The sequence below is a fragment of the Sturnus vulgaris genome, chromosome 6, assembly GCF_052056855.1.
Source record: "Sturnus vulgaris isolate bStuVul1 chromosome 6, bStuVul1.hap1, whole genome shotgun sequence".
NCBI lineage: Eukaryota > Metazoa > Chordata > Aves > Passeriformes > Sturnidae > Sturnus > Sturnus vulgaris.
Genome location: NC_142248.1, coordinates 2,150,645 through 2,177,937, shown reverse-complemented (window position 1 = coordinate 2,177,937; position 27,293 = coordinate 2,150,645). Strand labels below are relative to the sequence as shown.

The window sequence follows — 27,293 nt, the reverse complement described above, 5'->3', positions numbered from 1 at the left end:
AGAAACCTTAATGCTGTCTCTGAGCTGAGTTCTCCTGGGGAAAGATATAAATGGCAGGAAGGTGGGTGTTTACTGCTTTAGGCTTATGAATTATGTGAAGTATTTGGATGACTGGAAGTGCCAACTGGTGTAAATAGCTAGTGCCCAGGTGCACGGAGAGAACGGTGACAGAATATGATGGCCCCGCTCCCTCAGGAAAAGCGTGCTCAGATTTTGACTCAGGCCAGGAACACGCCACGTTTGTGTGGGAGGTAGTGACCAGCTGAATAACTGCTGAGCTCAAAACGCTTTTTCCTGGTGTATTCTTCAAAGGTCTGGTATTCCCTATTTGGGGCATCCCAGATTTGGCTGGAATACTGAGAGACTAGGAGATGAATGAGAAATACAATGGGCAGAATTCAGTAGCAAATTCTCTTTAATTTACCTGTAACTGTGAATTAAAAACAGGAAGAAGGGAAAGGGATTAGATACTACAACTTTGGATGTGTAAAAGCAAATATCAGGAAGAAAAGCAAATTAAAAGGAAGTTTCAGACCTAGTGGCTGCTATTTCCCTTGAAATTTTCTCTCAGATTTGGTTAGCTTGTGATTTAGCAAAAGCTAAGCACACTATAGTATGGACAGTCACAAATTGGTTTCAAAGAGCTTCTCTTATGTCTTGAGTCAGCCTCTGGGTCAGGAGCCTCTCTTTTAAGTTCAGTCTGTAGCTCCAGGCTGTCATTTACCAGCCTAGCACTGTCCTTCCCACTCCTCTCATTGAAGTCCTGAATCTCCCAACAACTCACAACATGCAAATTTTTCTGGTAAACTAAGATTAGGGCTCTTTGCGTCTTGCAAATAGCTTGGTGGATGTATCTTAATCTGTCAGGAAGAATAACAGGTAAGATCTGTAATTTTTGAATAGTTCTTCCTCTCTCCACCCACGATTTCCTTCACTTTCTTCAAACCACATGACCGACTCAAATGTGCCATTTGTTTGTACAATAAAGAGGTGTGATACCTGATCTTGAGAGAGAAAGTTGGACAGCATGAAATCCAGGCATAATCAAAATTCTTTAAATGGCAGTAAAAATTCATTCCCCACCTCCCAGCTTCCCCAATGCAGCCTGAGTGGCATTTTTCCCAGTTACAGTCCAGAGGGATTCATATTAAGAGCAAATGTGAATGTGCTCTAAAGTAACATTAATCATTGGCCAAGGTCAGCAGGACAGAGCCTGCAGTAGTGAAATATGTTTAGGATGTGTCTTCCTTGTCGTCGTTTTTTTGCCTGTCCAATTTGGTTCAGCCGCACGTGTTCACCAGCCTGTGCCATCCCCACTGTCCTTCCCTCCTTGTGACATTGCTGAATTTGGAGGCAGGTGTGGTTACTGTGCTGCAAAGAGAGAGAAAGGACAGCAGCACACACGGAGCTCTTCTGGGGAAAAAAAAAGCCAATTTATTGTACAGCCAGCCCAGATTTAAAGTGTGTTAGTGCAGCCAGGACAGGACAGGAGCTCATTGGACAATTGGGAAAAACATCCTTGGGACAGCACCTCAGGATGTGTCCCACGGGAAAGACACCAGGTGTTAATCTTTATTATGAATTCCACTCTGTTTGTCACCATGTTATCACCCTGGGAGACTTCCTCCCTAAGTGAAGCTGCAGTCAGCTTGTCAGCCTGGGAATGGAGCTGAGAGTCAGGAGAAATCCAGGCCTGAAAAGAATTTCCAAGCTGTAATTCCCTAGCTCTCTAAATGTGTGTGTCCACAGGCAGGCACTTTATCTTGGCAGCTGGCTGCCAGTTCATCTCACCCGGAGCTGACACATTGGACTTCAGGCTGTGCTGTCACTTGCCCCTGAGCTGTGCACCTGTCTGAGGTGTTCTGCCCCTCCTGTTTGGACTCACACCCCTCCTTTGGCAAGGCTTCTTGCAGGTTGTCTGCTATGGATAAAGCAAGAGCTGGCCAGTGTTAGAAAGTGATGCATAGAGGGAAAAGAAGGAAGAAGAGTAAGGAATGGTTATAAATTACTAACAATCACCACTGTGTGCCATCTGCAGAAATCCCCATGACAATAGAGACACTGGGGATATTACTTATAAGCAGTGCTGTTAACACCTTCTGCAAAGGAAAAGCTTTGTGGACACCCACTGATTCCAGAGAAGGCACCCACTGGAAGCCAAGTTTGCAGCAGGCATTAATAACCCCATAGAACAATATGTGCCAGTTAGAAATAGCTGAGCTATTTATCTCCAGAGCTCTCCTTGGGCAGCTGCAGAGGGGCAGGCTTTCTGTATTTCTGACTGACATTTTACTCATCTAGTATCATTTCTGCCTCAAACACATTAACAGAATTACACAGGGTAGAAATAATCTTGGAAATTATTGTTATTTTGCATAGACTTGACTGAAGCATGAATGGGGTATTGTACAAACAGATAAAAATAGGAAATCCTTATTTCAAAATTTAATAATCTCAATAGTCAGTGAAAGGATAGATCAAGTGAAGTGATGTACCTGGCATCACATGAAAGCTGAATGACAGAGGTGCAGAAAGGCACCAGGTCTTTCCCCTGGTGCAATACCTTTCCCCTGTACCACCCTGTGTGAGTGCTGGATTTCACTAAAGAATTTCACACAGTGCTTTGCAAGAAATCGTGAATCAATCTCCACCAGAAACCCATGAAGAATTTGTGAATGAAACTATGTCACAGTCCTGCAAATTAAGCATTTTAATTTCCAGTTTGTAGGGGGCCAGGAGTGCCTAACCCAAAGGTAAAGAGCAAGCAAAGCCCCAAGGCTTGCACATCAGATCGTTTTTAGGTATTACTTTAAATATTGTTAGGTGATGCCAGACATATCATTCCCCTTTTTCATGTGAAAGAAATCAGTTAGCAATAGGCTGCCATTATTCACATTTAAGGCATTCTTCCTTACGTGGATTCTTCCTTACCTTATCACAAGATAGTACTTGGAGCCCAATGACTAAGAGACACAGGTGTTGTATGGCCAGTGTATGTCAAATACAGCTTCATCCATCCACTGAAACCTTCCCTAAGACTGAGACTGATTTTCCTTTTGCTCACCTTCCCTCTTGTTTCTGCCCCAGAAACCCCAAGCTCTTGGGGTTTGAAGCTGCACAGAAGGGCCCAAAAGCTTTTGGGGCATTTTGACTGATGAAATGTCATAGAGCCCTGAATCTGAGTTCATCAGGTCAGTTTGGCCTCGGGGTCTGCTGTCAGTGGATGAAGGCAAACCACCAGCTGTCACTGTCACAAAAGGGGTACATCCTCTCTCAAAGAACATTCCTCATAAATAAGTAAATGGTGGCCAGGCTTTCCCAAATAATGCAGCTAGCAGGTGGAAGATGGCAGGGTTGGTGTCTCTGTTTGTATCAGTGAATGTTTATCCAAATGGACTGACTTTCCAGGGAAAATGCATGCTATATAAAACACCTGACATCTGGTGAGTTCCAGGTGCCTGCCAAATTCTGCTGTGTCCCAGGTGTGCTTATTCCCTATGAAGTTTGCTGCTGCCAGCACAGTAAATGCATGTCAGAAGAGAAGATAGTGATGATCAGTCCCCCCGATAGCTGTTTTGGCTGAGTCAAATTGTGTTGCCATGCACTCAATCCCCTGCTTATCACAGGATGCAGCTGTGTGCTACTGGAACCAGCTCTAATTGTGCTTGTGGCTGTCTCCTGGAGGATTTTAATAAGCTCTGCAGAGTATGTAGGAATTAGACAGTGTCTCTTTAAGCAATTTGTAAACTCCTGGGAGCACTGTTGGTTTTCTTGCAGAAGCCACCAGAACCAACCTGCATAGTGGTTCATACAGGTAGTAAGGCTTTGCTTGTTTAGCAGGGACAGTAATTTTGAATGGAACAGTGGCCATGTGGCTTCTTCATATTCCTGACATTGTATGAAGAGGAAATAAACCATCCCCTGGTGAGGAGCCTGAAGAGACCTCTCTGTACAGCAAAGATGTGCAGTTCCTCGAATACAATTACTGCTGTTCAGCCAGTGGTCACCCTTGATGCTGGCACCGAGGGCACCTCCCGCTGCAGCCCTCTGGGGGCATAGAGCTGCCCTTTGTCAAATGGAGCACCCCATTAAGAACTGTTCTCATTTAATTAAAGTAAAAGAGCAAATCTTCATATCATAAAGAGCAGGTTTGCTCCTAAAAGCAAACACAAGCAGCAAGTAGTAAAAAATAACTAGATCTTTATTGCCTAGCATCTGAAGTAATAAATATTTATCAGTTTAATTCACTGGTGTAAATATGAACTCATCTGCGACTTTTCTCCGCTAGGCCACTTCCTCCATCATGACATGACATTTACCTGCTATCCATCTGTTTAGTCCTTTGTAACCTGCCAGTGATTACAGGTTCTTCTTCTTTTTTTTTTTCCAATGGTTACTTCTCTAGAAAAGCATTAGTGATGAGAGCTAGCACATTATAATTTAGGAATTTCCTATTAATGAATAGGAAAAGATTTCTTTGTCTTTACAAATTAAAAAAAAGAAAGACAAAGATACAGATATTTATTGTGTAGTTTCACTGAATAGAACAGAAAACACTCCTGCTTTTAGTGAGAGGAATTCTTGAACAGAGCTAATTCCTGGGGGAAAAAATAGATTGAAAATGGTACTGGGAGGTAGCCTTCATTTCTTTTCCTAAATACTCTGAAATCGGAGTCCTTGTCCTGGCTGCCATTTACCATAGGCCTATCATGAGAACACTGGTTTTAAGAAGTGAGAGATCTGCCAGAATGACTGGGAAATAATTACATGATTGGGTTGGGGGGGGGGTAAAATGAACAAAAAACTCATAGTGAAACTACAGAATAATGGGAAGCCTAAAGCGAGTGTAGGTTCAAGATTTAGAGAGCTGCTTGGGGAATACATTCCAGGTCAAGTGATCCTCACTGATTGCCAGAAGGTGAGAGGGGCAGATGCACTAGGGAAGACTCACTCCTTAGTTGCTCTGTTTGTTGGTGTGTTTCCATAAGCAATAGCTGCCAGCATCTGTTGGGAAACCTCTGGACTAAGCAGACCCCTGTTCTAAGCTCCATTCCTAACTGCCTTCCCAGTCTCAGTAAGGCTGGAATTGTGTGCTTTGTACTTACAGGTATCAGAACAAAGGCATGATGTTAAGTGGGGTCTTAACATAATATGAACAATGAAGTGATCATTGATACATGTTTAAAAAAAAAATACCAGCACAAAGAATTTAATTTTAAGACCAAACTCATCTGATTGAATAAATCCTACTTTTTGTATAACATTCATAAATATAGGACCAACTTCACACATCCAGGGTGCACATGAAGTTTTAGGGCCATAACTTGAGTCCTGTTGTGCCTGTTTAGAGGTCTCAGAGGGATGTCCTGGGATATCCCAGTGAGCTGAGTAGCTCCAGATGTGAGGGTGGAGAAGGAACTGTGCATCAAGGAGGATGAGTTTCTGTGTTTCCCTGACTTGGTAGAACAATACAGATCCTCACTTCAGCAGACCAAGTATTGGGTGCACATGCTCTTCAACATTAGGGAAATGCCCTTTGGAGCATTTAAAGAGCTCCTTTGTTTCATAAAATGTGTTGGGAGTTTGGTTGAATGGAAAATGAATTAACTGCAGATTAGCTTCCATTTGTAGCTCATTTTTTGAGGTGTCAGTGCATGGGAGCTGGACTTGTGTGTAAGCCCCTTTCTCTGTGAGAACTCACTGGAAAAATTAAATATGTGATTTCCCGTGTGTGTTGTCATTTTGAGAATTTGGGAATTGTATCATCTTCCTCGCTTGCAGCTGCCTGGGCATTTTGGTTTTGCCTTGATTTCTCATCCCAGGTTACCTACAGGGAACCACAGATTCAGTTGATGTCATCCTTCCCATCACCTCTACTGATCTCCCTTTTCCCACTGCACTGTCTGAACACCTCCTTATTGCTTGGAATGCTGTATCTCTGGTGATGAGGCTGAACTTGCTGTATGCCTGGACACAGACTCACACAATTAATGTTGCTTCAGGCTGGGGCTGCACTGAGACCTGTACCTGCAGAAGGCAGAATGCAAACACAGGAGGGTGGTAGATCACCAAAGCCCTTTCTCCTGCTTTCCGTATTTTCCAGGTTTCTTCCTGTCCTTTGCATTGGGCAAACCTCAGAACAAACAACTTGGCAATCAGTTACAGAGAGAAGTATTTTGATTCACCCCCACTGATGATGTGCAGTGTTTGAAGGGCAGAGAAGGTGGCCCTGTGAAAGGAGAAGGAAAGCACTTCAGTTCAGGGGCTCCTCAGTTCCCATCTCACAGTGCTCAGCTGATGGATCCCCAGCTGCACATGTGCTCTCTGGCTCTCCCTCTGATAAATTGTTGCATGATTAGCCCAGTTCAGGAGAGCAGGAGCATTTAGGATTGGGCAAAGATGCCTTTAGGATGAGTGTTTATCTGTGCACAAAACAGGAGGCATACACAGACTGAAAAGTGAGGGAATGGGAATTGGGTCAGACAGAAGCTTCCAAAAAGCTCAGCTTATTTGGAGAGTAGAAGAAGCAGCCAGAATAACAAACCATAGGACAGTGAAATTGATTCCCTGTTCCCTTTTCATCATACCCTCCTCCGGGTAAACCTGTTTTGGTTGATAGTGAATATTTCATGCAGTGCTGAGCGTTTTCCGAACTGTGGTGTCCTAGTTTTTCCACCTCCAGCCCCAGAGGAATGTTTTTACATCATGGAGCTTTATTTTTGGGAAGGGGAGGAGTGAGCGGAGGCTGCAGGACGGCAACAAAGGGTGTTCCAGGGAACAGCTTGGCTCTGATGTCTTGGCTAAGAATCTGACCTCTGCTCCTTTGCTCCCTCCAGAAAACTCCATGAAAAGGGTCATGTCCCAGGGGACTGGAGTTCCTGGCAGAATCGACTAACCCTAAAAATGGCACCTTGGGTCTTCTCTCGGCTGACTGCCATGGTAGCTCTGTGTTAGCTGACGACAAGCTGTTGTCACTATCAGCACGGCAGGTCATAGAGAAGGGCCGAGTCTGTTGTGCCTCATCCAGCAGCACCCAGAGGACTCTCACGGCTGCTGTGCACTGACTGTCTCTTCAGGAAAGGGCAGGCACTGAGTCTCATCCCTCTTTACTACTCCTTCACCTCTCCTCCTCGTAGGAAGACCAGCTAAGGGTTTGCAGATGTGGCAGTGCAAGTCCAAGAGCCTCACAGGTTCTGATCCAGTGCCCTCCAGTGTGAGTCACTTTTGAGTTAATTGCAGTAGGCTTTAGGTTGGACACTGAGTCTTTGAAAAGAAACTCTCAAATCCTGCTGGGTACTAAAGAACCAGAGTAGAGAGCAGTGACATTCTGTTAAATGGTTTCCCTCTTTTGAAATCAGTCTTTTAAAAGTTTCCACCTTTGTTTTTATGAAGCAGATGGAAGGTGCCTGCTTGAAACTGAGACCTTCCCCATCACAGTGCTTCCAGCTGCCTCTGAAAACATCACAGAAGAATAAACTGCCCCATTAATCTGCCAAACAGCTCAAAGTCTTGCATTAGAGACCATGCCAGAAAACTCCAAAGGAGGCTGGTATTCCAGATCCTGCTGTGCATTTGTGTTTCACGAGTGCATCTTCCCTTTAGGATAGGCAGAACAGCTATGAAGCCTGGAAAAGTCCCAGAGCCTCAATATGCTTGCTCGTATTAGCCTCCTAAAAGCACACTCTACCTGACCAGCTGAATTAGCATCTCCTGTAACTAAGATAGCAGCCCAGCAATTCAGAGTGTGACTCACCCTATGGCAGACTGCAAAGCCCAGCACTCCACTGCACGATTCCCTGGACAGCCTGCTTTCTCCTGCCTAGTCACGCTTGCCCTCTATGCTCACTGCCCATTAATGAGGGGGACAAAGTGGCAGAGCTTGTTCCTCAGATCACTGAGCTGCAGCTCTGGATCCTCTGGTCGCCCAGCATTAGTCCCCAGTGTGGAGTGTTTGCTGCGTGGCTTGTTAGTCTGCAGCAAGCTGTGTTTGCACACCTTGAAGGACGTGGGGCAGGAGCAAAGCATGAAACTGCTTAGCTAATGCTTTAGATTTGTGAGGCTTTAGTTGGTGGGAAAAAAGCCCCAGGAAGGTGACAGTACCTTTCGTTCTTGGTAACTCTTGTCCCTTCACAGGAAAGGAAGGGTGAAGGGAGGAGAGAGGAAAAACGGTTCTTTGGTGGTGTGATGGAGGCAGGAGGAGAGCTGTGGAATATCCCCAAAGCGTGCTCTACCTCGACTGCATTACAAAACAGCAGTTCAGCGGGGGACACAGAAGCACTTAGGGAAACTGCAGCTGCAACTAAGTGAACCTTTCAGTCTACTTATCACAGCATTTTCATTCTCTGCTTCAAGGAGAAACCATAATAAATAAACAAAAAAATCTTACAAAAGGATCTAGTATCCATCTAGAGAATTGGAAGAAATAAAAAGTGACAAACAAAATCACCCGCTCCTGTTTCAGAAACTGTTGTTAAAAATAAACCATCATTCAGTGCTGCAGTGCTGCCAGCGTGCTGCCTGTCTACATTCCCTGTGCATGTTGTATAGTTTAACAGCTCTCTCTGTTGTCATGACAAAGATTCCCTGCTTTTCAGCATGAAGCTTGCTCTGTTATTTCCAGTCCACCTGTAATGCTGTGTGCCCTCCCTCCCAGCGTCCGTGGTGTATTTTCCTGTGCTCGGAGGATGTGCAGTGCCTCTGCTTCCTCCTGACTGACGTGAGGACATCTGAATTATTTGCTGATTCCTGATGCATGCTCGGAGCCAGAGCAGTAGAGAAGAGCCCCAGCACCAACCACAGTCAGGTGCTCAGCTGTGGCAGCATGCTTTGAACTTGTATTTTGCTCCATATGACATATTGCAGACTTTACTCCCCCCACTGCTTTGTTCTCTGCAGGCTCCAAGTTGAGTTAGTGGTGACATTTGAAATGTCATTTCTTCATTTGTCAGAGGGTGTGTCTTAGCACGTGCCCTGGCATACCAGACACCATAGCTGTTTTTAAAGACAGAACAAAGGACCACCTCTGACCTGAGGCATTTATATCTGAACAGTCAATGCATGTAAAAAGGCACGAAAATGTGGGTAAAAATCCAATATCTTAGTGTCTGCATTCTCTGGATACTGAACTATGACACAGATAGATTAAGTAGCCCATGCAGGGCAAAAGAAGCTATTAAGAAAATCAGAAAGTAAAGATAGACTCTGAATCACAAATCAGCACCTCAACCTCACAGCCTCCCTTGCATATCTTGTCAGAGCAAGCCAATATTGATCATGGCATTTGCCAGAGTCTTAACAGACCCAGTGAATCCAGACTAAGTTTGGAGACCCTTAGACAGCTTTATGGCTTCCTTTGGATATCATTTCAGATGATCATTCCGACTTTAACCCCACACCGTGAAACCTCCAGGCTCTAGGTTGTTATGATTTTGTTTGGAGGTATGCCAAAGGTGGGTTTGGAAGCACATGTCATTCAAATTCAAGTTTGGAACTATGTATATTTATGCAGTAGAAGGTATTGCACTTCTTCTTTCATTTTAGTGTTCTATCTGGTTAAGATGTGTTTTTATGCCAAACAGTACAGATGTGTCTTGTATTTGGAGTTCTTTCCTTGAGGAATGTGTAGAAAACATTTGCTGTAATGAGACAGGCTACTCCTACCTTTAGTGGAACCTTGCAGCAGCCTTTTATCCCCTCCAAAATTTAGGCATAGCCATAGACTTTTCAGAGGGGTTTAGCTTCTATTCTTAGACCAGATTTTCATTAGACCAGTCCACTATAATGTCTAAAAAACTTGGAAATCTAATTTTTATGTTGCCCCTCACTGGAAAAGGGATTCTTCTTAATGTCTTAACTGTGGGTAGTTCATCAGCTGAAAATCTGCCCCCAGGGTACTTCAGTGCAGAGAACCCAACATTATTTTGAAACTGTGGGCATTACCTGCTGCTGCCTCCTGCAGAAGAGCAGTCACAGAGGAAACATCCTTCCTCAGGGCCATTCCCGATGGGGGAAGTTGTCAGCATCTGATGAAGCTTCCACTGACAGCACGTGAATTCCCAGCAGGAAGCAAATACTAACTCTAAGAAGTATTACAGAAAGCTTTTTAGTGTTTCTCAATGTTGATTTAAAAAAAAATATATAATGGTTGCAATTTTGGGGGGAAAAAAAAGCTCCTTTAGGAAAAGATTGGAAGCTCCTTAATTCTAATGTAAGGAAATCCCTGTGCTGCAGTTTGAAGAACATTTTCCTTGGGAATGAAAAGGGTGCTTGCAGGTATCAGGGGCCTGATCCAGGTCACCTTAGCAGCAGGAGGGGGTATTTCAGTGACTGACAGCAGTCCCTGATGAGGAGGATGTGCCAGTGAGGTGTTCAGTGCTGATGCTTCCTAACACAGCCTGCTGCTCACATGTGTCCTGCAGGTCCTGGGGCTGCTGTCCATGTCTTAGTGAAATGATGCTCTGAAGTGATGGCTTGTTCCAGGGTCCCAAAGATAATTTACTTGGAAAGGACAAAGGAAGGAAATGCAAAAAGGATGCCAATCATCCCTGAATACATTGCCTTGCACCTGGCCACTGCCAGAGCTGTGGAGGGCTAGCAGGGGGCAGGCAACAGGGAAGGCTGTCACTGAAGGGAAAGAAGGGGATTCAGGTGGAAATCACCATCAAAGTGGAACTGTTGTACAGGCCAAGTCCTGTGTGAAGGTAGAAGTGTCCCGAGGGCATCAAAGCTGCCCTGGGGGCTGTGGAAAGCAGTTCTTTTTCTTAATTTCTCTCTGGATTCCTGCTATGTGTCCTGCAGGACAAAATAACCACATTGTAAGGGGTGGTGTGTGACAGTGAAGGGGCTGTTGTTTGTTGTTTGTGCTCAGCCAGTGCTGCAGAGGGAATAGAAGCTCTGACATCGCTGCATCTGCTTTGCACCAGCACTTCAGGTCTTGTGCAGCTCCCTCATTTTTCTGTTGGGAAGTTGAAAAATGCGATTGTGCCTTACATTTTGGAAATGCTTGGCATTCCTGTTCTGGCTGGTGACTGATCTCTGGTTTGGAAAAGCTATTACTGTGAGAGGACTTTCCTTTTAGTATTGCACAGTGCATTTTGCCAAGCAGTTACATTTGTCAGTAGCTTGAAGGGCACAGCCAGCTTTCTCAAGTCTCTCTGCTACATTAAGGGCAGTAAAGTCACCTGTCTCTAAGGGGAAGATAGAGGAGCCTCACAAATGCTCTGACTTTTGTTTTGATTACCATGATTTTACACTCCAGGGACTGAAGGGGAATAGCAGTTGTGCTTCATCCAACAACTGGTACTTGCATGTGTCCCTGACATACCTGGGTAGGAAACTGGCACAGAGTCTTTAGTCCAACTCTGCAGGAATTACAGTGGCCTTTTGTGTGGGAGGTTTCTTCCAGGCATATGTTTTAATGCCCTGACTCTGCTGGAACATCAGTACAGCCGAGAGCCAGCCACAGCCACTGAGAGGAATGCAGTACAACTCTTTTTGCTGCTTCTAAGGTCCTCTGTTTCCTCTGTTGCAGCACAAAAAACAAAAAAAAACCCCAACAAACAACAAAAACCCCCAACCATCCTCATTCTTTAGGTGTGTGCAGCTGTGGCAGAAGCAGCCACATCCCAAATGATTAATGAGCAGGCAGGCTGGGTGTGAGGAGCAGAGCTCAAGGCCCGTGGCAGAGCTGGCTGTGGGGATCCCCCAGGGAGAGGTGGGATGCTCTGATACGGCAGAGAGAGGACGGGGGTGGCTGACAGAGCTGACTGCACAGAAGGCAGCTGCTCCTCGTGGTGATGATGTTTTAATCGTTGGTGGCTTCGACAAGCACTTATCTCACACCCCCATACTGTTTAGGTGAACAAAGCACTCAAGAAACATAGCTTGACCCCTTGGTATTAGGTGGGTTTGGGGCTGGGGAAAGCAACTCTATTTAAAGAGGTGTCATAAGGGGAAGGGAAAAAGGAAAGAAGGAAATTCTCCAACCTCAGTTAAAAATAAAATACAGTTCCTATTTTAACCCCTTGCCAGATTCGTTTTGCTGGTTCAGGATCACTCCTGTAAAATGCAGGTGGCATTTCAACCAAAATGAAGGCGTTTCTAGAAGGGCACCCTGGTTTTCTGTAGCAGAGCAGCAGTATATGCCCCCCTAAGCTGCACAAGAAACTGTTTGGCAGTGCCTGAGGGGTAAAGTGATTGTTCAACTACGTAGTTTGTGCATCTGCTGGATCCCTGGTGTGCTGCAGAAAGGGGAGTTCACCCAGGATTTGGAGAGAGCCAGAAGGCCAAGAAGAGCAGCACGTGGCAGGAGCAACAGAACCAAACTGCTTACAATAAAAGTCATTCTGCCAAATAGGACTTCTGGTCAAATGCACACTCACCCATGAAGGCAATCCCCTCAGGTCGTCTGAAAATCCTTTTGGTTGAATAAACACTATGAGGGAGAAAAAATTAGGCTGGGCAGGCTGTTTCTGGCCTACATTTGAAATTCTAACTCATTCATTCATGTAAACCCTCTCTAGATTCTGGCAGTACTCTGTCACCTCTGAGGTCCTGGGTTCTCTTGTAACATCATACCCTTCTTCCAGAAGGAAACTTGCTGCAAACTGGATGTTCAGGTCTAAAGGAGACCACCATTGGAGTGATCCCATTAAAGTGCTGATTGGAAGTGCTGGCTTCCATTTGGAGTCCTGGAGAATATCCACACTTGTCATGGAAAAGCACGAGGAAGAGCCATTATAGTTAAGATCAAAGAGGGGACACAGCGATGTCCTACACATTTTCTTTCCTCTCTCCAATGAACGTTGCCTTATTTGAAAATATTCAGAGCACTTTTAAGGGAGGGCTGTTTGATTTTTTTCCTCTTTTGCTTATTTCAGATATAAAGAACTGCTTCATATTTCCTTAATAAGAGTATATCAGAGCTTTCAGTGTATTTTCTGTAAGTGAAGCCTTGCTTATTTGTTTGAAAGTAGAACTGACAAACTCAGGCCTTCAGTAGGTAGGCAGCAGCCTCCTCTCCTGTGGGCTTTCTGTGACTGATCATTTGCAGATCATGAGCAAGATAAGGGATCAGAGAGACACAAGAGAGCTCCAGGGATCTTGGCAAGCCTGGAGAGTGCTAAATTATACCCTGTGGAGACATCTCAGGTTTCTCAAACAGGTCACTGTTCCCAGAGAAGGAAAAGGGACGTCAGTAAATGAAAACATGTCCAAAGGAATCTAATCAAAAAAGTAGCTTTACAAAATGCATGTTTAATGGGTCAGAAGTAAAGACTATCCCCACTTCCTGCTTGGCCACCAAAAACATCCACATTGGCCACCATTTCAAACTAAATTTGTTATTCTCCTAAAGGTTTGCTAGAACTTACAAGGTGATTTTTTTTCTCATTTTATTTCATCACTTCTCTGTCTTTTATTGCCCTTATTGCTGTACAGTCATGGTGTAGACTAAGCATGCACTTCAAACACTTTCTTGAAATGGAAGTAAAACATTTTCTACAAGTTCCAAGTCCCCAGCCATCCTGAAGAGAACATGGAAAATGTGCGAAAAATTGCCAGGAAAATCACTCTTGCCTTAGGAAAAAAGTGGTTAACAATTTGGAAACGTTAGCAAGAATAAGAATGCAAAACCAGAGGAGGAATAGTTAAAAAAAAGGTTCTCACAGTCTCTAGGATTTGGTGGTTTTTATGTGGCTTCTGTCGTAGCATAAGGAATGCACTCTAAAATAAAATCAGGCTCCCAATTTGGATGTGTAACATTGCCCTGCTTTAAATACAGGAACATGTGGGCAGCACAATAATACCAAAGGACAGGACAAAACTGTGGATAGCCCTCAAGTTGTCCACTTGGGATGGAGTAAGACTGTTACCAAGGAAGGGGAAAACTCTGTTTAATGGTTATGTAGATCTCTGCAGGGAAGAGAGATGGCCTCCTAAAATCCCCACAGTTCTGTACCAGCTGCTGATACTCTGTATGTGCTCCTCTCCTCACAAATACGTTTGCAAAAGCCAGGATTCAACACGTGAACCTCCCAGCACAGGCACCGTTTCCTCATATCTGAGGGCACTGCTGGGTTTCCTCAGCATGGCATCCGCCTCAGCAAGATTTTGGTTGCTTTTTTGCCTGTCCTGTGTTTGTGTGGGAGGCAGCATAAGCTTAGGGAAAAGGCTTTCTCCACTGGAAAGAAGGGAGCTAATTATGTCTCCTGTAAAGAGAGGTAATTGGTTTTCCTTTCTGTAGAGAGAGGATGACATGAAGAGCATCCTTTGCCTTTTCATTCCAAAACTCTGTTGTGACCACAACGCCGAGTACTGGAAAATTCCCTGATTCACAGGTTGTTTTTCACTTATTCCAGACATCTGGAAACACAGTTCAGCTGACTGATGAATATGATCTCTTGAAGGAAACACTGAAAAGTTGGGGTGGGAGGGGGTTACATCTGGCCCAGCTGTCCATTTCAAATATTGTTGGTTTCAAATTTAGCCTGCAATCTTCCAGCAAATTGTTTGTGAGCATTTTTCAGTCTGCACATATAAGTGGTTTTTTAAGTATTTGGCAAGTGCAAGGGAGTGTTTATTAGATTGTGAAAGCAGGATGCTTGTATATGTGCCAAAGCATCCCAAGGTGTACAGGCCTAATGTGGTATGATTTAAGTGAACCCCAGTTTTCAAATTCTCATCTTTTTTTGGAATGTATTCTCTGCCACTTTCAGGTATAACTGGAATTAGCATGTCCACCCAAGTTCATTGTCTTCAGAGAATTAAGCTAATTTGCTAAATGTTGGAACTTTCCTGTTGCTTTAGCTATGTAGTTTTTGAGTCATTAGCACTTCCTTTAGCGATGCATTGTCACCTGACATACCAAAGTGTTGCATCCTGTCTTTTCTCTTCATCAAAAGCCAAATAGCTGTGAATTCTGTGTTAGATGTGATACACAGGACAGATACAAAGGAATGGGAAGAGACTCAAATAATGGCACCTAAGTTGACTATTTTGAACATGCACAACCACAACTTCTTCAGAGATAATAAAAATACCACTTCTCAAATTTAAAATGCCTTAATTTCATAGGTCTCCCTGCTCTCTGTGCAATAATGCTGTGTTGGTGGGTGCATCTGCACTGCAGTACAACACTTGTCATAGCAGTATAGGTTGTTTTGGAGTGACACAGGTAATTCAGGACCACACTGCAGGAGTGATTGTCACTATGTGGAAAAGAGGACCTATTTTAGGGTAGGGAATATGTTTGGCTATGGCTTAGTGTGGTGAAGAATTCACCATTAGGACTCAGAACGGCTCTGAAATGCTGCAGGATCTGAGAAGAAATGTCTGAGGCTCAGATTCATAAATAGAAAGGCAGGCCTCATATTACAAGACCCCTCTCCAGAGACTTAGAACTTAAAGATGGAATTTGCAAATCATTACTGGCTGACTCTGGTCTCTCTTAGTAGAAAGAGTCCCAGGAACTTTAAGATAAGGAGATAGGCCAATGCCAAGTACTTCTGAAAGTCTGACCTGACTGAATAATGTATTGGAAAACGTAATGAAGATGTGAAAAATTTTTGTACTCAGCACCAGAGCATATGCTGGATATGGCCAGAGGTGACTTAAATCCTCATTTCCTAAGTAGGTTCAGACAATGAGGAGAAGGAATGACTTAGCTTATCCCCATCATTTGTATTGAGATGCTCGAGAAACTATCTTTACAATGTTGTTTGTAAACCTTTCATGCCAAGAGGCTTCTAGATCCTGATTATTGATGTTGATAGTCTGCAAGATGTCATCAGCACCTCCAGCAATAAAGGACTGGTGTGTGATGAGAAGGATATGAGAAGAGTAGAGATAAAATAACTGAGAAACAAAATGTTCCTTCGTTGCTGTCTTTGATCTCTTAACTCCCAGCTGTGAGAGATCCTGGTTGCTGATGGCAGCAGTGGACTAATTTTCTGCAGCTTCTGTTGCTTGTACAAAACAGAGGAAGATGTTGTCTTCACTGAGGGGAGTACAAGTCTTGCTGTAATGTCTTCTGTTGCAGGCTGAACCTCAGGAGAGGCAGGGAGTGAGCACAGGCAGCCTCAAGACCGAGGCACAATAGGCAATTTTATTTCCTCTTCTCTCTCTTTCTGCCTCTTGCTTTGTAGTTCAATTCCTGCCTTATTAGTCATTCTTTTGAAGATTAATCCCCAGTGGAAAACTCCCAGACAGTGCTGTTGTCTTTGCTGTATCCCTGATGTGATGGAAGGAGTGACAGGCACCAGGGACAAAGCTGTTGTGTCAGGGTTAGCATCATCTTGAAAGCTTGTGCCTTTTCTCCAAACTGAGGTGCAGTAGGTGAGGGAGGGGAAGGTTTTGTGACAGCCATTTAACTGTCCACCAGTAGTTTACTCCTCACCTGGAGCTGAGGCCACTAATTTTGTAGTGTGAGTCACCAGAGCTGAGAGAACAACAGGCTTTGAGCTCATCTGCTGTTGGCTACATCCAAACAAGTAGCCCCCAGATAAAGATATTAAGAGGTTACTGCTGATTTCCCGTGCTGTTCAGCCCTGTTTTGCAATATATGAACGAGCATGCCTGTGGTTGAGGTGGGTCTCCATGAAAGAGTGATAACCCCACATCCAGATGGGTGGGCAGGGACGGCTGGAACTGAAGCGCTGGTTTGTGTCATTACAGAGACACACCAGATATGGTCACTGGGGGCACAACTATGGACAAAGCTGACTGATTTCTCATCACAGATAAGAATAAGTAGTTCTTGGGATCAGTGTCCCTGAGATGGAATGGACATGGAAGTATTAACATAGAGCACATAAGGAGGGAGCTGCTATTTATGCTGCAGGGTGATAGAAACCACTGGCGACCTGCTGGGGCAGAAGAACTGGCCTGGAGGCTTGCTTGGCCTCCCTGAGTAGCCAGCCACTGGCTCCACAGTTTGGCAGGAGGGCAGCTGTTGATGCCTCTGCCTGCAGCTGCCAGGCCTCCCCTCAAGGGTCCCTCTTTACTGCAAAGCAAAGTGCAAACATTAACTCTGTGAATATGTGTTGCCCTTGGCCTTTTCCCAGTTCTTGGATGAGGTCCATGCTGCTGTTTGTCTGGGATAGCGTCCCTCTGGGAGGTGCAATTGTGCTTCAACACCATATTTTGGAAACAAAGGGGTGAGCTGTGGGTTGGTTCAGACTCTGCTTTTGCCTCTGCCAGCTGTGAGGGACTACTGGACTGGAGAATCCCTTCTAGACATCAGCTGTTAGTATCTCACTAAGTTTATTAATTCAGCTGAAACGAGATCCTAATAGACAAAAACATACAAATATCTATCTAAAGAGTTAAGGGGCAACCAAAAGTGAATGACAGGAGAATATAGCAGAATAACAAAAATCATATTACCTGTTTTCCACTCTTTGAAATCAGCGATGTTGTTAAGCTTGTTGTGGAGAAGGGCAAGGCAGGGATGGAGTCTGGCTTCTGCCTCCCCTCTCTGCAGAGCTCCAGCTGTTCTGCCCTCTCCTCTTACCTGCCTTGTTTCTTCTTAGGGAACCAGAGATGGCCATTAAAAAAAGATGCAGAGAAGGGAATAGCAGCAATCCCATTGATTGCTTCTAGAAGAGTATTACAGAAAATGTAAAGGACATTTGTGTAAGACAATGCCAAAGAGCTAAACAAGGCCAGTGTGACTAATGGAGAAAAAAAGGAAGAAGGAGAAAGAGGTTAGCTGAGACACATAGGAAATGGTAGAGATGTCATCCTTTGAAGCTTTTCCAAAACTGTGCTTTAAATTTTTCTTCCTATTGATGGTGGACTCCCTCAAGGATCCAGTCCATGGTACAGTCAGCATCCCTTCACTGTCTCAGTCCCATTCCTAGATGCTCTTGGGAACCCCTCTGTCTTATCATATCCTCAACCAATGCTCTCAGAAGTTCTGCACTATATTTTTGGCAGAACATTTTGCTGTGCTGTTCTATACTGACTCCTTTGTGCTTGCCCATATTTTTTTAATTGGATTCAGCATCTTCTGCATTTTCCACACTTTGGCTCCAACACTGTAGTGTTATGTTTGGTATTGCCCATATTAAATCTGTGATGTCTCAAATAATACAAGAAGTTCTGCACCTGTATTATTTGAAGCTGAACTCTCCATACTCCTTAATTTTACAGTTTATTTCTCTATGTGGAGTTACTGTTTTTATGTAGCTTAACATTGCAGCCCACAAGGCATTAAATGTTCATGGCTGCACCTTCTCTCTTCAGAAGTAACTTCTGCTGGGGCAAAATTACTCAGGAACTGCACTCCCTTCCTGCACAGGGCCATATACACCCCTGGAATGAGCCCAGCACACATTTATATACAGGCTGCCCAGGGCAGTGGTCACAGCACCAAGCCTGACAGAGTTCAAGAAGCATTTGGACAAAACTCTCAGAGACATGGTGTGACTCTTGGAGTGTCCTGTTCAGGCCCAGGAGTTGGACTTAATGTCCCTTCCAACTCAGGTTATTCTGTGATTCTTTGATTCTGTGCCTTGCTAGGGGGGACTAGACTTCCAGCTCTACACTTGGGATGAGCACTGTAGATGTGGCACGGCCAGGAGGGCTGTGCACAGGACAGGGACTGAGTGTGCTGCTTTGGAGCAGTGGTTACCAGTGTTCACACAGACTTGGCTGTGGCTGCTGCATGGGCATGGTGGGTTTCTCATAAATGCCAGGCTGACTTATAGAAAGCACTGCGTACGTTAACATTAAAAACCAGGATAAGGAGGGGAAAAGAAAGGCAAGTCAAAGATCAGGTTATTTCTCTTGCAGAGTGGCTGCAGGTTTGTGTCCTGTGTCCTGCACTGCTTGGTGATGGCAGCCAGGATGTGGTACTCACTGAAGGTGACAGGAGGCACAGGGAGGCTATTTGCCTGTTCTGCTGACTGCTGGCAGAGACTTGTGTGTCAGTCACTCGTTAGCTGTGTACCACCGGGCAGCAGATCATCTCAAGTGCTGAATGAATAAATCCACTCCTTGTCAGCTCCCATCAGTGTCTCCTGCATGAAGCCCTGATGCTTCTTAAAGCAGCATACTCTGCAGATAAGTCAAAGTGCCATATTTACTTGGCAGCTGATGGCAGAGCCCTGAGGAACACGGCAGGTGTTAACTACAGAGTTAAACTGTGACGTTCCTGGGCAGGATTTTCCATGGCTGGTAGGATCTGTCCCTTCAAGACCTTGGAATCTATGTGTCAGGCCAGGCCATGAATCTGTTGTGGAGGTGCAATGGTAACAGCAGAAAGGATTTCCAAGGAAATTAGCACAGTATCCATCCAGTCAACTTCATACTCTCAGACTTTATGCTAAATTTTGAAATTCAGTAGAACTTTAAGAGTTGCAGTTTTGAGGGGACTATGGAAAAAGACAAGCAGAAACTGACACTGTGGTATAATACTAGTTTGTGGAAAGTAAATTTCCCTCCTAAAGCTTCATGGTATAGAAGTCTGCACATGCAAATTTTAAAATCAAATATGCATCTCACTTGCTTCTCACACATACCTATTTTCATTTTCATTTATGGGGAAATAGCTTCGAGAAGCACACATGCAAACAAAAATTGTGTTGGAATGAGCCCATAATACAGCCCTCAGAAAAATGAGGAACTGCTCAGCTTTCCAGTAATTTTGTCTGTTTGTTGTAAGTGTTTTGTAAGTCATTGTCTAGCTGTCTGATTCTATGGAGATCTAAGTCTAGTTTTCCCCCTCATTTAACTACTTCTTGTAAAATCTTCTTGTAATTACTAGTACTTAACAGAAAACCTGAATTCATGTTAAAACATTTAATTAGTCAAAATTGTGTAATGGAAGATTTCTTCCAGATACCACTTAATGATCATTAGAAGGTCTGATTCAAATCCCACTTAAGTCAATTGATGTCTTTTGTTGACTTCAATACATTTTGAATCTGGCCCAGTATATTCAGAAATGTGAGGTTAATGGCTACAATAGCAACAAGAAATACTCCCCACAGATGCACAACTTCCATGGCTCTCCATTTGCATTCATAATAGACTAGTGAATAGGTTTTGGATAAAGGTAATGAAAGGTCATTTTAAGCAAAAACTCAGCCAAATTCAGAGCTGCAGAGAAAGATGCTTTAATGTTTAATCATTTAAACCCTGGTATTTTTTCCACTTCAACTCTATTTATGCTCCCATAGAAATTGTGGATGCAACTGATATAATGCATTAGATGTTTTGGTATTGCTTAGATCTGGTAATGGCTTAATCTGTTTGGAGGAATGAGATCCCATCACAGCAGTGATGACCCTACAGGGCGTAATGGGCCTGCAGTTACTTGTTGTATAAAGCCATTTCTGCTTTAATGCTGTTCTCTTCTGATTTCAAGAATAGCCTATTTTTGTCATTATGGGCAAGAGTGAACAGGTGACCTAGACAGTCTTCACCAAAGCCAGGCATTTTTGACCATTTTTAACTTTCAGTCCCACATAACATGAAAGCCTAAGTACCAAATTAATAAAGCCCCAGGTGTTTTGCTGTGATACTTCTGCTATGGCAGGAACACAGGCTTTTCAGAGAACCTAATATTAGTTCCTTCCTATGAGATGCCTTTGGTTTTGCCACTTCAACTCAATGAAATACCAGAGTGATTTTCTCTTCTTTCTGTGCCCTCATCATGGAAATGCAAATTACTGCACAGCAGGCCAGACACTGGAGAAAGTAGGTGCTCTGGTACAAGGTTTCCAACCTGAGTTCTAGCCTGAGGAGTTGGATAAGCAGCCAAATCTCTGCATCCTTTGAAGTTCATTCTGAGTGTAGAGAATTGTGAATTCAGAAAAGGTCACGTCCTGGATGAGTTTCTTGTAACTGAGGGACAGCCATGAGTTCTGAAAAGTATTTCATTAGTTACCTCAAAGCAGGGTCAGCATTAGAGAGAGCTTGATTTTCACGAGAAAACCTACAACACCTTCCCTCCCTGCACCATTTTGCTCTACGAGTAGGGAAAACAGCATAACATGTTTGCATCCTGCCAGCCTTTGCTGCCCTTCACCATTTGTGCAGCTCTGGAATTCCTTCTCAAGCCAGCATTTTGAGCCATATGGAAACTACTGATGCTAATGGAGAAAGAGAGGGCTTTCTGGTGTGCTGCTGGTGAGCTTCAAAGCTTCCAAGGAGAAATGTCATCTGCTGTCCCCCAGCTTTTTGCATGTAGGTATACTTTGAGAAACTGCTAGCAATGGTTGTTGCATAGTGCTTGCACAGGTTTGGTAGATAAAATACAGCCTGGTAATATGAGACAGCTGTGAGCCTCATTTTTTCAAGGAGCAGATGGGTCATGAGTGACCCAATAGTTACTGAGCTAATTAATGCGAGAGAAAAGGAGAATTCCTTCTTCACTGAGACAAACTATCAGGCTCCCTTTACCTGCCCTCCTTGCCTTCTAAGTGAATTAACACCCCGTGTGCTTGACTCAAAAGGCAAGAGAGCAGAGCACTTGTTGCCAGTGCAAATTTGCTGGCAAGATGGACTTAAACCAGAGAGATGTGATTTCCTCCAGGGGAGAAAGACAGTGAAATAGAGATGGAGGAGAGGGCTGCAAAGTATTGCATGATTCCTCTAAGAGTCGCGTTGCCCCTGTTTGCACTTTGTCATTAGCTGAATCGCTGGAGCATCCTGTCAAATCAGCCTCCTGCACAGATTTTTAGAATCTCTATTACCAAGGTGTCTCCTTTTGCCCTGCACAGCCTTTCACAGCTGTTTCTCCCAGTTTCAAGGCACAGTCAGTAGCCCACCATGGCATGAGGAAACCCTGGCTTTAGTTGGGATCCTGTGATGTGACCCAGTGTTCATGCAACAGAAAAGCTTTGCTTTGTTCCTTTCTCTTTTAACCACTAGGCAAATGTTTCTCCATGTTTCCTGTTTATCACAGGCTCTGAGCCTCCCTAGACAGGCTATTCTGAGCTTGCCCTGCTTTCTGATAATTGCATGTGCATTAAAGCAAACACCGCTGCAGGGTTTCTCCTCTCCCCTGTCCTTGCCAGCTCGGAGCTGGACAGCATTCCATGGCTTGCAAACACAGGGCTGCGCAAAAAAGGCATGCCAGGGGCTGGCAAAGCTCTGGGGAAGAAGGCAAAGCTGCATGCTATTTCAGGCCTCTCTTATTTTGCCAGTGAGTTCAGATACCTCTCCTTTCCTAGTGACATGATGGCTGCTAGGTCCTCCTGAGCCGTGCATCAGAGACATCGCTATTGAGATCTACAGCCTGTGTCCAGCCAGGATCAATTACTGCCTTCTTTGTAGGGACATAAAAAATTAACAGGATCCAGGGGGGTCACCCATCAGTACTGACTGCAGTAGTAATTCTGAGAAGTGGTGTGTTGCATATTTCTCTGAAATCTTGTTTTGCATTAAAAGGGAAAAGATGCAGGACACCGCTGTAAGATTTTTTGAGGATGAGCTTTATCAGACTGCTCTTTAGAGAACTGGGAATCTTAGATCCTAAAGTATTACAACCATTAGTGTCTTGTGCCTCTACATGGGGCAAAGTCCTAGACTGCAGTACAGTAATGACATTTTTCCTTCATAAATGTCCTTTCACTGAAGGGCATTACTTGGAAGTCTTACTTGTGATGAGAAGATGAGTTTTGTCCTTGGTTTACAGAGAGAAGAGGTAGCAGACTGTGGAAAGCTGAGAGGCACAGACAACACACCACTGAACTGAACATACTGCAGTCAAATGCTGCCAGGCACATCAAGACAGATGCTCTCTACATACCTGCCTTGAAATTGAGACCTCCAAAACTGTATTTCTTCTTAGGATTTAGTTCCCAGGGATTTAAAAATACGCACACTACGCTCACACACTAATGATGAAAGAAAAGCAACTTGGGTTAATTATTTTCAGTTGGTTCCTAGAGTAAGTCTGTAGGTCATAAGTAGATGTTGCCTTTCTATTCTGATCGTCTCTTACCAAACATAGGCCACACAGTGCTGTAGCTGAATTCCCTCCTCCAGGTGTAGTCACTGCCCCTTCTCATGCTTTAGGACAGTAACCAAGCAGGACCCTGACTGGATGCTGCCATCCATCACTCACTTGATCTGAACTTACATTGCCACTGAACCAACCAAGAGGTTTCTCTGAAATGAATCACCAATGCAGTTACACAGCCCATCTGTAGGATGTTTAATTTTTCACAGACAGGATATCCCCAGGAGGAAGATTGAGGTTGGATTATCCCTGTCATAGCTGGTGCACTGGCCACATTCCCCATGAAATACCTGTTCTTCCCCATCTAAAAGGAACTTTGTTGGTGTTGCAGTTTCTGAGCAGCTGCAGTACATGTTGCTGAAGGTGAATCTCAGTACTGTTGGAAGAGTGTTGTGAGAGTGGGTGCTTCTTCTGTTTTGTTTTTCCTCATTTTTGAAGCAAATCCAACTTTTATCAATTATAGGGCTGAACAAGCCCTCTGCAAGTATCAGGGCATATCTTGTAAGAGAGAAGAGTAACACGTCTTTTTGAAGAGGAGGCAAAAATGGAATAAACTAGCTACCCCCTGGGTCTGTGGTGAAATAGATGAACAGCTGAAATCTACCCAGCTTTTGTTTCCTGTGTGTATAAGTAGCTTTCATCAGAGTGCTGGTCATGAGTAAGTTAACACCCACAGAGCTGTCACCATCAAGCACTGTGTGTATCACTGAATTCCTAGCAGTTCTGGCAGTGCTGAACTGTGTACATACATGTTTAAATGCGTTCCCCACTTCTCTGAAGGAGCTATTTTCAGAGATCCCAAGTGTGGAAGTGGAATCTCTCAGATGACTTTTGACTCTGCAGAGAGGAATAAGAGTCTTTCAAAGACTGAGATTGGCACATATGCAAAAATACTTTCTTCCATCCTGGTATGTAAGGAAAGCTAAGGATGATGTAGTGCAGAAGTTGCTTTTGGTGTTTTTATGTGGTACTGTAAGGGAAGAGAGATCTGGGGTGATAACCAACAGGCTGGGAAATCCTCTTCTGCACAGTGCTGCAAACTACCACTTTCTAATTTCCTGCAGAGTATCTTACTGGCATGCAGGTAAAGTTGTCTGTGTTCAAGCTTAGCAGAGGATGTTCTCTCAGGAAGTTAAAGGACATAAAGAACTAAGAGGTACTGGGGCAAGTTCCTAATTACTCATCTGATCCCTGCAGGGGAGACATTAAGGGATGGTTTTGTAGTTTGTTCATGGTTTATTTGTCAGTATAACAGCTCCGGGAGAATCAGTTATTTAAAGGACTGGAAAAAATCCTACCTGGTTGTCCTTGTTTGCTTCTTTAGGTCTTTTTCCTGCCTTTGTAGATTCCTTGAGATTTGCCATGCCCGACTGTGCAATGCTTAGACTGCATCTTGTCGCAGAGTTTATTTCACATGTCCAAAGTCTCCACAGTGCTACATTAACTCCCTTGGACTTAGCCTAGGTCAAATCAGAGCGGTTACAGTGTGGTTTTGAGCAGCAGAGCAATTTTGCTAACAGCTGAGGAATTGCACTGGCTCCATCTCTAATGAATACCCTTAGTGGTCATGATAGGAATTTTGGGTGAGAACAGGGCTTACACTAATTACAGGGACTTAGTCACAACTTGTTAACTCAGCATTGAAAACATGCTCTTGGAAGTAGCCACACTTGGGCAGGCTGGGAATTGAGGGAAAGCACAGTCTTGCACTTAAGGCTCTGAACACTGCGCCTCCAGTAATCTGGTTTAATTTCTTGTTGTGCCTTCTACTTCTTATGTCACTTCTTATATTTCTTTCCCTTTCTGCGCCTCAGTTCTGGAGCTTATAAAATCACACTGCCGTGTATCTTCTCTCCCACATGCATGGCAAGTTCTTCAGGACAGGGATTTTCTAACATGAATGGAGTATGCAGTTCATGGAGCAGCCACATCTGTGGCTGTGGGAGGTCAGGAGAGCCCTACATGACATCTTAGAGTTTCTGTACTTTGAGAACATGTCATTGGCTTTGGATTGTGAGGCAGGAACAGCCTTGAATTGTCATGGAACTCCCACAGCTAATTTTCTGTGGTATACTTGGGACTTTTCTTTCAACCTTGAAATTTTGCTGGTTTTTGGTTCTGCAGGGCAGGGAGTACTGAGGCTGAATAAATTGAATTTTTCTTAAATTACGGAAGTGCTAAATAGGATACATTGTTACAATTTTCCATATCCTCTGCATATGAAGAGGAGTGGAAAATGGATAAATGGGAAGAAAATGCGTGACAATACCTAATGTATTCTAAAACCAAGCTTCTAATCTTCTCTGTTTCTTTTTGTTTCTTCCAGGTGGAGCGGGAAATAGCCATCCTGAAGTTGATAGAACATCCCCACGTTTTAAAGCTGCATGATGTTTACGAAAATAAAAAATATTTGTAGGTATTACTGGCTTTTGCCAGAGGAAGGGGAAGGGAAGGAGGAAGAAAGGGAGGGAGGGAAGAAGGAAGGGAGGGAGATCAGGGTTTTGGAACTTGGTAATGTTTCTGAAAGAATGGAACAGATGTGTTTTCACCCTCTGCTGTTGTGTGTGTGATATTTGGTATTTGGATAAGGAATGAACACTCATCATTTCCCTGGCTTTTCTCATGTTCTTTTCTGTACTTTCATAGAATCACTAAGGTTGGAAAATTTATCATTGTCCAACCATTAACCTACTGCCACCATATTCACCACAAAATCATACTCACAAGTGCCACATCCACAGGATTTTTGAACACTTCCAGGAATGATGATTCCACCACTTCCCTGGACAGCCTGACCACCCTTTCAGTAAAGAAATTGTTCCTAATATCCAATCCAAACCTTCCCTGGTGCACTTTAAGACCATTTTCTCTCATCCTGTCACTTTTTAACTGGGGCAGAAGACTGACCCCCACCTGGCTACAGCCTCCTTTCAGCAAGTTGTGGAGAGTGGTAAGGTCCTCCCTGAGCCTGCTTTTCTCCAGGCCAAACATACCAACTCCTTCAGCCACTCCTCACAGGACTTGTGCCCTAGACCCTTCATTGTCCTTCCCTGGACATTCTCCAGCACCTCAGTATCCTTCTTAGAGTGAGCCTTTGCCTATAAGAAACTTGCTGTTTCTTTTCCTACTTAAAGTAGAAGAAAGAGGACAAACCAATGTTTTCTCTAAAATAACAAGAGAGAAGGAAAGTTTGTACCTGTAAGATCTGGAACCATTTTGAATCAAAGCTGCAACAGACTTAGAGTGGATAATTTGAATAACCTCCTTTGTGTAACAGTTTTCATTGAATCCCTCAACTCTCACTAAAAGTGTTTTAAATATGTCCCATCAGCAACAGATTTTGGTTTTAAGGGCCACTGTAATCCCCTGATAGTTCTGCAATGACAGTTAAGTAGCAAAGCTTTTTTTTTTAAGATTTTTTTTTTCTCCAGATCATCACCAGTGGCAGACAGGGATGTTGTCCACAGACAATCACTTGAGCTTGATTTCAGGCACTAAATATGTTGTATCTGTTGTCAAACAAACAGACCACATTAATCTTGGCACAACAGGAAAAAAATCAATGTTCTCCGAATAGAAAAGGGTGACCCAGTAGGGAACTCTGCTATTTCCAGCTTTTTAACAGGTTATTACAGGTAGAAGAGAGTAGTTAAAAAAGATTAAACAGTTTTCAAAAGCCACCATCCACTGGTGACATCTTTTTAGTGTCTCAACACAAGAAGGGAATGACTGTTTATCCAAAGAAAGTGTGTTGAGTGGAGGTAGCAGTCCCTCATGGACTATTCATCCAATCTTGTTACTGGAGCAATGAATTCCTATTCGGAGAAGCGAGGCCTCTCTCTCTGCCTAAGGGTTAGCTTAGTAGAGCGGGCAGTAATTTCCTTTGGATTCCCCCTCCTCCTTTGGGGCAGAGCCTGCCATCCATGGTGGAATGCAGCTGCCAGAAGGAGCTGGTGCAGGCACTGGGTGGAGGCTGGCTCAGATGTTTTCAGAGCTGCGTGCTGAATGCTCTGTCCTCAGTGGCATAAATGGTCATGGCTCCATGAAGCCCTGTTTGCTGCAGATGAGGACAGAGCCCAGATCTAATACAGCCTGCTCTGTGTGCAGACAGGCAGCTAAGGGAAATCAGGCTGTACAGGGAGTACGTTCTCCTTTAATCCTGAAAAGAGGCTGAGGACATTTTCTCTGTATTCAGGTTAAAGGGGGGGATCAGATTCCTTTTTTGATTAAAAGAGAGGGAATGTTCTTGTTTGTGATGTTCGTTTCTGTGTTATGTAACCCTAGATACACACACACACACACAAGTACACACTCTTGCACGAAC

The 27,293-nt window shown here is 44.0% G+C and overlaps 1 protein-coding gene across 11 annotated transcripts in view; it reads left to right on the top strand.

Annotated features, from left to right (window-relative positions):
- BRSK2 (BR serine/threonine kinase 2) overlaps nt 1-27,293 on the top strand; it is a 302,919-nt gene that overhangs the window by 173,943 nt on the left and 101,683 nt on the right. For all 11 annotated transcript variants that reach the window (XM_088166686.1, XM_088166688.1, XM_088166685.1 and 8 more), the window contains exon 3: nt 25,296-25,381. In XM_088166686.1, the coding sequence (XP_088022812.1) occupies nt 25,296-25,381 (86 nt within the window). The remainder of the gene's footprint in view (nt 1-25,295; nt 25,382-27,293) is intronic.